The sequence below is a fragment of the Pelodiscus sinensis genome, chromosome 4 (assembly GCF_052426305.1).
Source record: "Pelodiscus sinensis isolate ZL-2025 chromosome 4, ASM5242630v1, whole genome shotgun sequence".
Lineage (NCBI taxonomy): Eukaryota > Metazoa > Chordata > Testudines > Trionychidae > Pelodiscus > Pelodiscus sinensis.
Window position 1 is genome coordinate 55794740 of NC_143055.1, and position 15470 is coordinate 55810209.

General features: G+C 41.6%; 1 protein-coding gene across 7 annotated transcripts in view; it reads right to left on the minus strand.

Moving 5' to 3' along the window:
- MTUS1 (microtubule associated scaffold protein 1) overlaps window positions 1-15470 on the minus strand; it is a 192158-nt gene that overhangs the window by 23251 nt on the left and 153437 nt on the right. For all 7 annotated transcript variants that reach the window (XM_075931169.2, XM_075931164.2, XM_089777883.1 and 4 more), the window contains one exon: window positions 4053-4119. In XM_075931169.2, the coding sequence (XP_075787284.2) occupies window positions 4053-4119 (67 nt within the window). The remainder of the gene's footprint in view (window positions 1-4052; window positions 4120-15470) is intronic.

The following is a 15470-nucleotide window of genomic DNA, read 5'->3' on the forward strand; positions in this document are numbered from 1 at the left end:
GTCAGAGAGGGAGTTTGGATTTGGAGGAAGGAGGGGTTCTGACCGGAGCGGAGGTGCAGGAGGGATGTAGAGGGTTTGAATGCAGGTGGGAGTGGGGTGCCAAGTGCAGGCTCTAACCAGAGGGCGCTTACCATAGGCAGCTCCCAGCCCGTGGCCCAGTAGGACCCTCAGACAGGCTCCTTGTCTGCCAAGGCCCTACACACTGCTCAATACAGCCAGCTACTGGGGCCAGTGTGTATCTCCATAGCACAGGGAGGCATTTGGTCACAATGTGCTGCATGCACTCACAAGCATTACACCTGCAACTCCCTTTGGCTGGTTTGGAAGACCAGCCTTGCATAATCACTTGTTAGTGTTATTAATATTAACTCAAACTTTGCCATCAACTGTAAGACAAATCTTTGAAACTGGTACTCTATTACCCTTCAATTCCCATTCCACCTCACAGGATCTTAGAGCCCAGACTCCAGCCTGACCACCTATTCTGTAATTAGCCAGCCCTGCAGCCTCAAGCCATGAGCCCAAATTAGCTGGCAGGGCCAGACCTAGTTTTTTAATTACCCATCACTGCCCATTTGACAGAAGTATTTGAGAATGAGATCTGAAATCAGTAGTCCAAGCTAGAGACGCTGCAGATAGTAGTAGTCAGTCACAACAAGGTAGCTGAGGCCTAGAGGCAGTCATTTCAAAGGGGGCAACCAAGTGAGGATTTTTTTTCCCCAAAATGATGATTGGCAAAAAATACAGGTTAGTTTTGTCCTCCCAATCTATTCTCTCAGACTAGGTTTTACCATCCCTAATAAAGCTATGCCAATTAAAAATTCTCTCTTAACTAGGTCAGTAGGAAAATGAACGGGAAAGGTGACTGAAAAGTTACGTGAATGGAAGGGGAGAGTGAAAGATGGTTCTTCTTTCCTTTAATCCTGTATGACAGACTGTGGGCTTAGCCAGAACTCTGCCACTAAAGCCTGGCTGAAAAGGCCAAATGTAAGTGTGGGCCTCATTAACCAGAGGCCTATACAAAGGCAACCAGAGAGGAAGGAGCGAGGAGCTAGGGTGCGTCTGAGTGTGCTCCCAAGCCAGAAGGAGAGGCTGGCTGAGTTTCCTGTGAACAAAACCTCTGTGAATAGAAGGTGGTGGGAAGTCGGCACTGACAATAAAGGCACGGGTGACTGCATCAGAAAGGGTCTCCGTTTGATGTGTGACCCAAGAAGGGGTTCAAAGGGGTCCCAAGGCAAGGGGCCTGAGCAAGGACTTTGCCACACCTGACTGACTGTTTTAACATCTCTCAAAATCTGATGCATTCTGTCAAGAGACTCTTGTAAGAAGCTAAAACTCCAGTACTAAATATTTTTCAAGGGCTCGTCTCCATGACAAAGTTAGGCTGGCTTAACTCCATCACTCAGGACTGAATATTTTCACCCCCTGTGCAATGTAGTTAAGATGACCTAAGCCCCAATGTAGACACAGATGAATTCTTACAACAACCTAGTTACTGCCTCTCGGAGATGGATTTACTAAAGCAATAAGCCAACCCTCCTGTCACTGTATTAAGTGTCCATATCACAATGTTGCAGCTGTAGCCATACTATTGTAGGACTTCTACAATCCTTATTTTAGGAACATGGCTCTTCAGTGTTTATGAATCATAAATGGGTAGGACTAGAAGGGACCTCAAGAGGACCAAGTATTATCTAGATGATCCCTTACAGATAAAGATTTTCTAATCTGTTCTTAAACTTGCAATGATAGAAATCCCATAACCTCCCTAGAGCAGAAGAAGCTTATTTCCATACTAAGCAGTAGGAAGGCTAAAGACACATTGACAAGTCTACATTGGGAGGATATAGTCACATTTGCAATTTAATATAAAATTGCATGCAAAAGATGAGAAAGGGCATTTAAAGTTAAAATTTCTAGCATTTATTGGTCAAGATTGCACAGACGTTATACTCAAACGTCTCTTGACTGCCACATTTGATCAATTTCAAAATTTGAGGGAAAATTCTAGGCTTCAGTGGTGAGAGCCCTATTGATTTGGAGGAAAATCAGAACCCAAAGGGGAAGTGGGGGACATGCAGCCTCTCCCATCTAATACATACAACCATAGTGTTGCTCTCGTGTTATTGACTATCAATTAAACCAGGTGATGCACCCATTAACATTTTCCAGCCTAACAATATTCTTGCTCATCTCAGATGACATCTCCAGATTAAAAAAAATAATGAATGGTGAGGGACACAATGGGGAATGGACGTCCTCCAAGCCCTTAGCATGAGGGAAAGGGAGGGTGTTGAAGTTTCAGCGAGTGTTTCGAGCAACATGAAGATGGCACGCAGACCTTAAGGAATGGAACCTCTGATGTGTGCAGTAAACATGGCAAATTAGGAAATGTGCAAGTCTAGTGTACTCTACTGCAGTGTCAACCTTTTTTGATAAAGTACCCCTTTTTCAAAATAAAAATTTTAAGTACCCCCTGTACCTACAGTTTTCAGACACAATTTTTCTACCATTGCAACACATTTGTTTAAACAACTTAATTGTAGCCAAGCGGGCAATGAAATTGTTGGATCTAAAAAGTACAAAAATAATAAAGTGCTGCAAAACTTAAAACAAAAATTAAGTTTGCTCCATATTTCAGTTGTGTTGACGTACCCCCAGACTTCGAGTGCCCCTATGGGTACTTGTACCACTAGTTGAGAAATACTGCTCTACTGCACCTTGACTGTGCAGTGCTCAGTTAATGAAGTTGTGAGAGAAGTACCCTAAGAGAAGATATATCCTTAAAAACACTGCACCCATGCAGCTGTACTGCTGAGGTGTTTGGTGAAGCTGCTCTAAGAACACTCCCGTCAGCTTAGTTAATCCACCTACTACTGCCAACACAGTGGCACGCTGGCAGGCTGCAATCACAACTACATCACTCAATGATGTGGATTATTAAACTATAGTCTATCCTGCAGAATTACTTCAGTATAATTAAGTAAGTAAAGGGCCAGGAAAGGAAGCATTTGCTCAATTGTGTGAACACCAAAGAAACTGTAGCATAAAGCTTACATTACATTTTTTTAAAACTTTAGACATAATTAGTTGAGACAGACGGGGGAGCCATTTCCTGACAGTTGATGCTTGGGGAGAGTAAAGGGCCCAAGGAAAGCTAAGCTCATGTCTCAGTTGCTAGCTGCCAGCAAATGCCTATCCCATCAGTAACTCTTGGAAAACAAGCCTTCAGGTAGTGCTGCTGCTGCAAGTAAGAGCACAGTAAACTTTGACAGACTATTTACAACTTTCAGGACTTCACATCACTTTCCAACTTTTCAGTAACTATGATGTATATGAAATAGCTACACACAGGTTATTTTAAGAATGCTACAATAATAGGCTAGCACAAAAATGTGTTGATTAAGTATTAGCTGCATTTGCCTCAACTGCAGTTATGTTTTCATTTCAAACACAGCTAGCTCTCTCTGAAAAATACCACTTTAAGATCAAGGCAAAACAAATTGAGGTCACCATTAAACAGTTAAATGCAACTTCAAAGCTGGAAAAACTATCCCTTGCATATTACAGTTCATTTCAATATATTATAGCTGTCCACTGAAGAGTTTTCAGACATTTAATCTAATGAGATTGATGGCATTTCCTTCTATTAATTTTACAATCATATGCCCACACATCAGTAAGAAAAGACTTATATGGCACATTGTAATTGTAATGGATTTTTGCCAGGAAGTATCTGTAGAAACAGTTTACAAATAATTTAGATAGCCAACAGGAAAGAGACATCCTCCCGTCTTTGGAAAGTGAATGTTTTGGTCATCAGAGGCATGCTTCCTGAACAGGCCATGCTAGGCTTAGATCAGTGCCAGGAATTCAGTGAACTTGGGGGCCATGCTGTCCAGACTCCAGAATAATGCAGTGCTTAAGCATTTGAACAGAAGTCAGCCAGGGAATTAATGACTTCTATTACAATAACATGACATCTGTCTTTACAAAAGGATTCTTGCTGCATTTATCCCTTACCCTCCAAAATTGGGGAAATAGCTTCTCACCTAGCTCTCCTCGAAGGTTGAGGAATTCTTGAGATAGCTCTTTATGCTGTTTTAGTGCTTCTTCCTTCTGTAAAGAAAAAAACCACACAATTGGCTACTAGTGTTTTGAATAAAGCATGTTCCAATAATTAACTCACATTATCTGTAGGAAAACAAAAGGCAATAGTGAGGAGCCAAGAAATGAATCATTTAGGGTAACAGCTTTGCTGTTTACACACACACACACACACAGATGTTCCTTAGTTATTATGGAAGTTATTCTTTCAACACCTCTCTAGTTTTCCCAAGTAAACAATCCAATTAAATCTTAGTTTAGAGCAATTAAATGACTACTCAGGATATTTTCTTTTCCAGTGTAACTGTATGTTGACCGACAACATTTCAACACGACACATGATCCATGCCTCTTTCAAACGCATACACTTGAATATTTATGTTAAGATTGTCAGCATTCTGTACTTTGTGCTGAATGTAAACAAAGTTCAATTGCCAGAAGTTCAATCTTCTATGAAGGAAATGTAAAGCCTATTTTTTTTAAAATCACCAATTTTCATTAATAGATTTTATACATTCAATGACTGCTAAAATATAATATCTAGCTTCACAAAAACAGATCAGAAAAGAAAGAAAATATATATAAAAATATAGAAAATCTGGACACTCAAGAAAACCAGAGCTTTTAAAAGCAAGAATCAGCTTTCTATTCAACTTAAAAGCCAAGGGGGGGGGGGACCTCCTTTGCCCCTCAGTCTGCCCACAATCGAAAGACCCTCAAAAAACTAGCTGCTGCATAGAACAGAGTTTAAGAAACAGATTCAAGTAGGAGAATCTACCGCATACGTACTACAACTACATTCAAGGTATTTCACAGCTCCACATACACTTCATGAACAGAATCCTCCAGACGCAACCACTGCTGTGGAGTGCATAATGTTGCAGAGATCATAAGATTCAGGCTTTCCAGTCAGGAACTGCTTGCTGCTGGAGCCATGTCACCTTCCCTGCAGTAAGCCACTGCCTATATTCCCTGACATGCTTCCAGAAAAACACTATAAAACAAATACTAATTACCCTTGTTGCAGCACACTGAGAATAGAGGCACATTTTGCTGCTAGAGCAGCCCATTTTCCAGCTTCTGTGTCTCCACTTTCCCCCCTGCACATACACCAGGGTATACAGGTGGTACTGGCAGCACCACAAACCAAACTGGTCTGGCTAGATACAAGACACTACAAGGAAGGGCTCCATTGGACCTTGTCTCAGCTTCACTTCATGCTTTGCAGGTTACCGTACTACTTGTACTGCTTTCTCCCACCAGAGGCACATATTGCAGCTTCTGCAACTTGGCACAAGCAGTCAGTGATTACTTAAAGCCACAGCCCTTCATTTATGAAAAATGAGAAGCAGACATTAGCCTGATCGATTGCCACTTACTCAAATATCAGCAGGAACGGTAAAGGAAAATCTGACCTTCTCCTTGGATAATGGAGTGTATTTTTAGCTTTCTGAACTAGCAACACCAACTGGCAACACCAGGCTCTCACTTAATTATTTTTGTGTATACAAATTAACATGAGCCCTGAAGTGGGTAGAAAAAATTATGCATCAGTGAGAATGCAATATAACATGAATTTAACATGATTACCCAAACCTGTATTTCTAATGAACCCCTCACTATCAACATCATTCTCCTTTGCTCTCACCTGTAATGTATTAGAAATATAATACAGATGTACAATATCAGATCTTTTTTGTGTCAACTACACAAACATCTATGGTAGTTAAATTCAAACATTAACATTGCCATACTTAGATACAAGGGATGGGGAAGTACTCATAGAAAACCCCGCCTTTAGAATACACTTATTCCACCCCTATTTATTCCTACTCACCTATAAGATTATTTAAGTAGAGGAGAATAAAGGAGGTGGCAAATATTCCTTCCAAATCTGAAGAGTGAAACAATGAGACATTGCTCTTTTAATTAAAAGCCCAAAGGAGTTAGATTTAGTCATTAATTGGGTAGCCACTCAGTATTAAACGCAACATCTCTATCACCTCCTAAGTTTGGTCCCATAGCTGTAATGCCTAGTCTAAGTAAAAAGAGTGAGTGTTTTTCTAAAAATTGCCAACTCACATGCTGTAACACTGGAACTTAAAAGCAAGTCCTTCATTGGCTACATACCTCCATATGCTCTTCAGATTAGTTTGCCTATAACACTAACACAATAACATGATTTAGCATATAAAGGTTATAAAGTTGCCTTACACACCCTCTTTTGGTGCAAATGGAAAATAAAGTGAGGTTACTACATTGATCTTAGAGCGAGAAGATAGAAGTGTTGCTAATGAAGTCTGCTCCCTTTTAGTTTAAAATCAAGTGGAGGACACCTATACCTGACAGTGAACTTCAGGACTCCCCTAAATTTAGAAAGGTTATGTAATGAGCACACTGGCACTGCATATCTATATTCACGTGGCCTGCCAACTTTGAGTATCGGTGTATGACTTTAACCAGCTTTAACAGGAATCTTCAATTAATCCAGTTCAGCTAACTTGACTGAGCTAAAATGACAGTCTTGTTAGATGACTTCTTTTGTAGCCTCCTACTAATTAGAAAGGATGTTTTAACTTGATTGAGCAATAGGTCTGAAAACCACATTTTCTCCCAATCAAGACAAAACCATAATCATAGGTTGTTCTTTAAGGTATTAGGATTTCATACTTTTTCAGAGGAATTTACATATTCAAAGATAGTGCCTCTGAGAAGAAGAGTGTGAGGAAAGGATGAGTCATTGCACTGTAACATCAGTGCCCATTACAGATAGATATACAGCACTGACAATGAAAGAACGAATACTGCAGAGTTCCTATCTAAATACCATCTCATTGTAGTTCTGTGTACATAGTTAATTACTATTTATTCTCATTTGTTAGAGCTATGAAAACAGATTTTGTCTACCTTGTATTTTGTTTTCCCCTTTCTGTTTTATCATTTTCATGAAGTTTTCCAGAAGAATCTTCAGGATTCTTGTTCTGTACTAAATTAAATGTATACTTAAATACGTTTGTTCTGTGATCTTGTTTTTTCCTCCCTGTCTCCGGTATTACACTTTTCATATGTAAAAGCTTCACTCCAATTCTTAGTTAATCCTCTTTAACCCAATTCTTCTTTGGAGCTATTTTCTCCAATGTTTTTCTCCTTTTTTTTTACACCTCCATAGGTCTCCAAGCTCTCTTGGTCTTACATCCCTTTCCTTTCCCTCAACTGGTGCTATGTGATGCCTCATCTCCAACCTAGCATGTTCCCCTCCTTCCCCTGCACAACTTCCCTAATAGAACGAGGGTGTGTCTACACTTAAAATGCTGCACTCGCACAGCTACACAGAGGTAGCTGTGCTGCTGTGGCACTTTACAGATGGTCTAAATTGAGTCAAAAAGAGCTCTCCACCCAGCATCTGCCCAAGAGATGGTAGTAATCAGTAGAAGTGCTCCTGGCCAACATAATGCTGTCTATTAAGGGATTAGGCCCATATAACTGTTGTCAGGTGTGTGTATTTTTCACACCTAAGCAACAGATGTATTAATATAGGTCTACAATGTAGACCAATCCTGAGTACAGCTAACTGAATACTTCTGATCAATCCTCTGAAACTTTTGCCTTTACGTGCCTAGGATTATGTCTTCACTGTAGAGCTGCGCTAGCATAGCCTCCTTCTGTAGGTGCAGCATACATCAACAGGTATTTTTTGGTTCAGAGGAATACCACCTATGTGAGATCCGGTCTACACTAGAAAGTTGGGTTGGTACAAATGGGGTCATTCAGCGTGAATCATCTGCACCCGAGTGAGTTAAACTTAACCTAACTGTGGAAGTAGGTTATCTGAAGAAGTGGGCTGTGCCCATGAGAGCTCATGATACCATCTATATGTTTCGTTCATCTTTGAAGTGCTACCAGACCAGTTTTTGTTTTTTTAACTCAGCTACCCCCTGAAGCTGTGGAAGTAGACCATGCTAGCATCAATAGGTGAATTTCCCTGTCAACCTAGCTACCATCTCTCAGGTAGTTTACCTATGCCAATGAGAGAACCCCTCCAGTCCATGTAGGTAATGTCTTCACTGATGTGCTCCAGGTATGCAGCTGTGTCACCACAGCGATTTATGTGTAGACATACCCTAAATGTTCACTATGCACTCTGTCAGAAAAGCTAATCTCTACTTTAAATTTATACTGACACAGTTATATCAGTCAGAGATATTGTTTTTTTCACACCCCGACCAAGATAGTTATGCCTGTACAAACTTAGTATAGACAAGGCCTGAGAACCAGCAGTGCCCACAGGGAGAAGCAATTCCTAGATGATCCGAGGCCGGGAAACTTGTGTGACCCATGTACCATGTGCAAGATAAGCAGAGCCTAAGTATGCTTCTGTAAGTGATACCACAGGGCAAAGCAGCCAGCCAAGACTGCCTTCTCTCCAAGTTCCATGGGACTGATAGTGCTCAATGAAAGGGGGAGTGAGCACTTCTAGATCAGCCATATGGCTAAGCAGCATTCTCTTTTGTTAAGCATTTCGCAGTAAGCTTTCCAAAGCCTACTCTCCTCCTAGGCTACGTCTACACTGGCATGATTTTGCGCAAATACTTTTAACGCAAGACTTTTTGCATTAAAGTATTTGCACAAGAGGGCATCTACACTGGCATGTGCTTTTGCGCAAAAGCATTCATGCCAGTGTAGACACACTCTCTTGCGCAAGAAAGCTCCGATGGCCATTTTAGCCATCCGGCTTTCTTGCGCAAGTCATTAACGTTGCCTTTCTACACTGGCCTCTTAAGCAAGAAAAGTTGCACAAGAAGGCTTATCCCTGAGCGGGAGCGTCAGAGTATTTGCGCCAGCACTACTGATTTCCTACATTAGAATGTCAGTGTTCTTGCGCAAGTACTCGTGGCCAGTGTAGACAGGTGGCAAGATTTTGCGCAAAATCTTGCCAATGTAGACACAGCCCTAGAGTTGTCAAAGGCACTCTGTGTACTCACAACCTCAAGATGTGTCTGCTCTGGTTAGAAATGATGGATTTTCAAAAGCACCTAATTGAGCTAGGCACCTAATTACACTAAAAATCAATGGGAATTCAGGCACAAGCTGCGTGGGTACAAATCCCATCCTGTACCATCCACTTGCTGAAAGTCAGAAGTTGGTTTATAATTCAAACAGTGCTTAGTATAATGGTGAATTTGGGCTTCACCAGTTACCAGTGTGTCCACATTCAAGTAGCCTGTTTAAAATTCACTGCTGTCAAAGTTAGCTGAATTGTTGCATCTTAGTTATACTGAAGACAGATTTATGGAAAATGAAAATTAAGAACACAAGAGCAGCAAATTAAGGTGTCAGAAGTACTACAGCCGTGGTTGTTGAACTCTACCAAAGCCACCTCATGCATTTATCAACACTAGACTTGCTGTAAAATAGAATAGATGTTTGTATGTAGACTGAAAACAGACATCTTAGAATTTAAAGACATTTAACTCAGATCATTGTCAAAGTTTTTTTGATTCTTTCAAGATTTTCCTTGTTAGTTATAAAACCTTCAAAAAACCCCAAAGACACTATCAGGTCTCTTTCTAGTTTCTTTCCAGGCTTAAAGTGCAAGCTTATTAGGTAGATGCATACAAAATAACCAGACTTACCACCAAAGTCATATAGTTTGGGACTAAATTTAATATCTAGGTGCTGAGGGAACTGTAGCCCTCATCATAGGTGAAGTTCTACAAAATAAAACCAAACTTGCAAGACTTGAAACTGAAATGTGCTAACGCACTAAAATAAGATGTGATGAAGTCTGAGTTGTCCATTCAAAACTATTATGGGCATTTCATTTCAAGTTTTATTTAGTAGAACATTGTAGCGCTTTAGAATGGAGCATAAAAGCAGAAATAAAATGATGCTTTACAAGATTTCAATTTAAAGTAAGACTAGAAATTTGTACTGCAGCTTTAAAAGTCATCAACAGAAATAAGTTAATTTAGTATTAATGAAAGAGCTATTTTAAACCACAGTCATCTCACTCAAACCTCATGGAACACTTAGGTAGTAGCCTTTTTAAATGTGTGACATCAGTTATTTGCATGGTAACTGGTATGTTGTAAGCACAACTATGACCTCATTACTAGATCAAGTAGAAAGAGGTTGGGTAACTAGCCTCTGCTCTTTTTTCAAAGAGCATGTGGCACTTCAAAGTGCCACGCGCTGCTTGCAGTGTGGGAGGAGATATCACACGCTCCCCCACCCCTACGCCCTGATTGGCCTAGAGGAGGGGAGCTTTGTGAAGCTTCCCTCACTCTGCTCCCGCCCTGCGCAAGTGTACAGCACTTTGAAGTGCCGCATGCTCCTTGAAGGGTGGTGGGAGGGATGACAGAGGAAACTTTGCAAGCTTCTCCTGCCCTAAGGCCAATCAGGGCTTGGGGGCGGGGGAGCATGCCATGTCGCCTCCTTTAAAGTCCTGAGTGCTCCTTTAAAGTGCTCACAGGGCTGGAGGAAGCTTCACATGCTCCCCTGCCCCCCAGGCCCTAATCGGACTGAGGCAGGGCCTCCATGGACCAGATCAACCTGCTTGGTGGTGGATCTGGCCCGCAGAGGCCCTTTTGCCCACCCTTGGGTTAGACACTGGCACTTCAGACCACTTGTAAAGGATGATACCAATTTTCCAATAGAAACTCTTTCAGCCCTGGAAAGTCCTTTTGAAGTCAGGATTCCACAGGTAGGGAAGAGATGGCTAGAGGTCATATTGACAAGTTTCTCAAGTTATGAGCTTGCTGTTTGAAGCATGCACAGATAGCCTCAAGGATCCTGCCTTGAAAAGTAGACATATGAAAAAACAATACCAATAAATGTTAACATTCTAAATATTTCTAATGTATAAGTCATGGCATGTGAATATATGGAGTAGTACAAAGGTTTTGTTATACAGATCATCCCAAACAAGTGTCAACAAAGTATCACCACTTTGAAGCAACAAGGCCATCCCAAATAGCACCACTATTTTATACTAATGTGGCCCATATTTATATTGTATGAAATGTACCCTACATACATATTTCATTCTGTAGTTTCAAGATGCTAGTTCACCTTGCTGTAAACACACATTACAAAATTTATAATAGACATATTTATTCAATTTAACACTTCCTAAAAGTAGTATTAACCACATGATTAAAAAAATCAGGTCCTCAGGATATGTTCTCTCAAAGAATTCCACATTTTTTTCCTTCAGCATTCAATGCTTACAGTAGCCTGACTATTAAATGGAAACAGTTAACTCCAAAACCAGAAGTGGATGGAAGGACATAAACATCAATATAAACCTTTTAACCGCTGTAGCTTTTATCTATCACTGTTGCAGTATTACACCTAATTTGCAATGTACAATTATTAGGGTAGGCATCTACCAGTTTATTTTAAGTATCATACACACCTACATTACTCCATAAATAGCACTGAGTAGCAGTTCCCAAAATATGGTCCATGGTGGTCCAAATAGTATTTTCTGGTTACATGGTGCTAAAATATGAACTTCCCTTCTTTTCTTCTGCTAAATTGCACTTGCAGACATTTACTGATGTGGACGGGGTATAAAATGATCTCTGTAAAGCAAAGGTGGGTAATCACAAGATACTATTATGATGTAGTCATCCTATGATGAAATTTGGTGAGACTTAGCCTATGGGCTAAAACTAACTGTCATATACAGACAACATTGTCCAGTGGAGGGGACACTGGTCTGTAAGACAAAAGTAGGTATTTTTTGCTAATTTGTTAAAAAGACCCTCCACTCTCCTCTGATGTACTTATCCTATTGTGCAACTATGGAAAGGAGGCAGTTTAACTATATAGTAACTAGTTCTTTGAGATGCACACTCCATATACATATTCCACAGTTGCTAAGTGCACACCCAATGTGCTCTCATCAGAATGTTCTAGGCAGTAGTATTCCTCAGGCAGCACAAGTCCCTCCCTTCCTTATAGGAAAGTATAAAATGGAAGAGCCACTCTGCCACACCAGCAAGGATGGCACGTTGGATATGGAATATGTATATGGACTAAACATCTCAAAGATCTGGAGTGAATGAATGATGCAAAGAATAATTTGTTGTTCATGTTCATAAATTATCCGAAAAAGGGCAAAGTTATACTTAATTATTTAGGAGTTAAGGCCAAACCAGACTGTGAAGGGTAACAACGATCTCTCAAAATTGGTGACTGGGAAACAAAATGGCAGGTGAAATTCAGTGTCAATGAGTACAAAGTAACACACACCAGAAAACAACCCCAATGATATGTCCAAAATGATGGGGTCCAAGTTATTTGCTGTCACTCAAGAAAGATATTGTAGTCATCATGGATAGTTCTCCAAAAACCTCCACTCAATATTCAGTTGCAAGTAAAATAAAAAGCTAACAATGCTAGGAATCATCAGGAAATGGATAGATAATACAGAGAACACACCCCCACAATATGAATCCATCATATACCTGCATCACGTAAACTGAGCAGAATACTCATTGTCCTATCTCAAAAAAGGTGTCAGAATTGGAAATAGAGGACAACAAAAATTATTAGTGGCATGGAAAGTTTCTATATAAGGAAAGATTAAAAAGATAGAAACTGTTCAATTTAGAAAAAGACTTAAAGGAACAACAGAGGGAGAATCCCACTGCCAAGAGGCATTTTGTTAATCTCTGGGGCATTGAAAAAAATCGATCAAAGGGCAAAACCTACTGGTCAGTAGTGGTTGCTTAAACTGCAGGAGCAGCCCATGCACCAGGTGAATTGTGAAGTGGAAGTTGTCATTGATGTTGATGGAAATATACCTGGCTTTCTGGTACATCGAAGGAATCATCTGGAATCTGAGCTTTTGGATGCTTTTTTCCCCTCCTCCCACAACCCGCTCCTTTAATCAGTTAAATGGTCTTTTTCATCCTTAGTCAGCATTGGTGCAGAATGGTGCTCTGGGAGGTGCACCTGTGGTGAGCTCTCTCCTTGTGGCAGATGGCTCTGGTGGTTTGAAGTAGGAGTATGGTTATTGATGCCACTGATCAGGCTCGAACCTAAAGTGGCTTCTTTTGGAGGTCAGTAAATAAATTCCTAATGATTGAAGGTAGCCCTGAAGAGTCTGAGGGACTTGATCCCCTTATCTAGTCTCCGTGAAAGAAGAGTGAGCAGTCTTTGGATGGTAAATAATTTGCTGTCTGGCTCTCTCTAACGCAGTGTTTCCCAAACGGAGCTCCGTGGAACCCTGGGGTTCCGTGAAAAAATTCTACTTCCCTGCCCCCTGCAGAACCCATAGGCATTTCCCATTGGGGCTTTGCTGGCGATGACGGGCTTCTGGGGGGGTGCACAGCTTTGGCTGCTCCACCACCCACTGCGGCTGCCCCACCCCCGCATACAGCATGGCCTCTCCCCACCCCGCAGGGGTGCCTTGCAGCCTCCTTTGCCTTGTGTGCAAGTGACAGCTTTTACAGAAGCCGCTACTGCTGGTAGGAGTGGCCAGAGCCGAGGAGCCGCTCCTGGACCTCAGCATTTTTAAACTGCTGCCCGCATGGAACCCGGCTCGGGCTCTGCCACCCCTCCCCTCACACACCTGGGGCACGCTCGGGCTCTGCTGCCCCCCCATGTGCTGCTGTTCTCTCTCTCCTGTGCCCCTCCCCAGCCTGCTGGGGAAGTGGCAGAGTGTGATCTGGTGGGGAAGGTTGGGGTTTTTACACTCTCTTCCCCCACCCCACCCTGCCAGCAGGAAGCCTGACCTGGTGCTGCAGGTGTACTGGGTTCCCTGCTGCATTGGGGGGGGGGGGGGGCGCACGCGCACTGGAACAGGGGGACTGAGCTCCCTCCCTCCTTCCTGAGGAACAAGAGCATGCTGCCTGGAGGCTTTTCGTGCTGCAGTAGGGTGCCAAGCCAGGTAAGCATCCCCCCATGCCCAGACTCCGCACCCATATCCCCCTCACTCCCCTTCCCCCGCCAAGAGCCCGCATTCCCAGCTTGCTCTGACACCCTGCCCAAGACCCCTCTTGTACCCTCCCTTATGGTCAGGCACTCTGCCCCAAGCTTTCTCCTGTACTCTGCAATATCCTGGCCAGGAAGAAGATCATCTTTGTGATTTATACACAAACATCATGAAGTATTTTCCAGCCATAAATGACAACAATAACTGGATTTGAAATCCATTAAGTATAACAGGAAAGCAAGTCAGTTTTTCTATGCAAGATTATGAAAACCTAATTGAAATAAATTCAGATGGCCAATTAATACAAACATTTAAAGAAGTTTCTCGGATTACATTTTGGGGCAGTTTATGTCAAGAATATTCAGCTTTATCAAGATATGCAGTTCATCAGTTGTTACTTTTCACCAGCACATACTTGTGTGAAACTGGGTTCTCGAATTATGCAGCAACAAAAACAAAATACAGAAATCAACTGAATGCAGAGCCACATATGCAGATCTAACTTGTTAGTATTGAACGAAATATAAAAAGAGTTTGCCAAGAAGAAAAACCACTCTTCACATTGAAAACTGCCAACATGATTCATATTTGTTTGAGCTTTTATTTTTTTGTACTCATTAAATGTGATTTTTGTTTTTAAATATGTGCAATTAAACTAAATGTTGATCTCATGACTTTATTTAGCATTTGTTCATTATTATTATCCTTACTTATTAGTGGTCTACTTTTTCAGCTCCATATACCAGACTGTCTGTCTTCCTGGAGGGGTCGGTGGAGGGGCGGGGGGTTGTCGTCATGACACCCAGGTCCGGTGGCTTTTTTTTTTTTTTGGGCGCTCAACAAATTTTCCCCTGGGTATCCTGGGCCCAGCTGTAGGGGATCCTCAAAGTTCTTCCGAGTTTGAAAGGATTCCATGGCCAAATAAAATTGGGAAACATTGCTCTAGCAACAGCTGCTGAAACTAACCAGGAGGAGTGCCACATAGTGATTGCTGTTGCCGTGTGTGTGGCATTCAGGGTCAACTGCACAGTGGTTCTAGCTACCCAACATACCTTCACAGGAATCATGGGAGCTGAATTTGCTGAGTCAGGCTGCCTCATGAGTCTTGATTGGAGAAATAATGCCATATCTAGAATATAGCCATGGACATGCCATTCACTGAAGACCGTGAAAATACAGCAATTTCTAAATCTTCTGATTTTCTTCAATTCTAGGGAATTCCCATCATAGACAATTAACTTGAGAATGTTAATTGCACAGAGTTAAGTGCTCAGTCAGGAAATGCCAGAACTATGCCAGCTCATAGCCTGAGGACACACTTCCTTTATCTCATGCTTACATTGCTTCTCAGAATTGTCTCTCCTACTCCACAGTCTGATAGTGATATCTGCTGCTTAGTTGTCATGTCCTCTGAAGT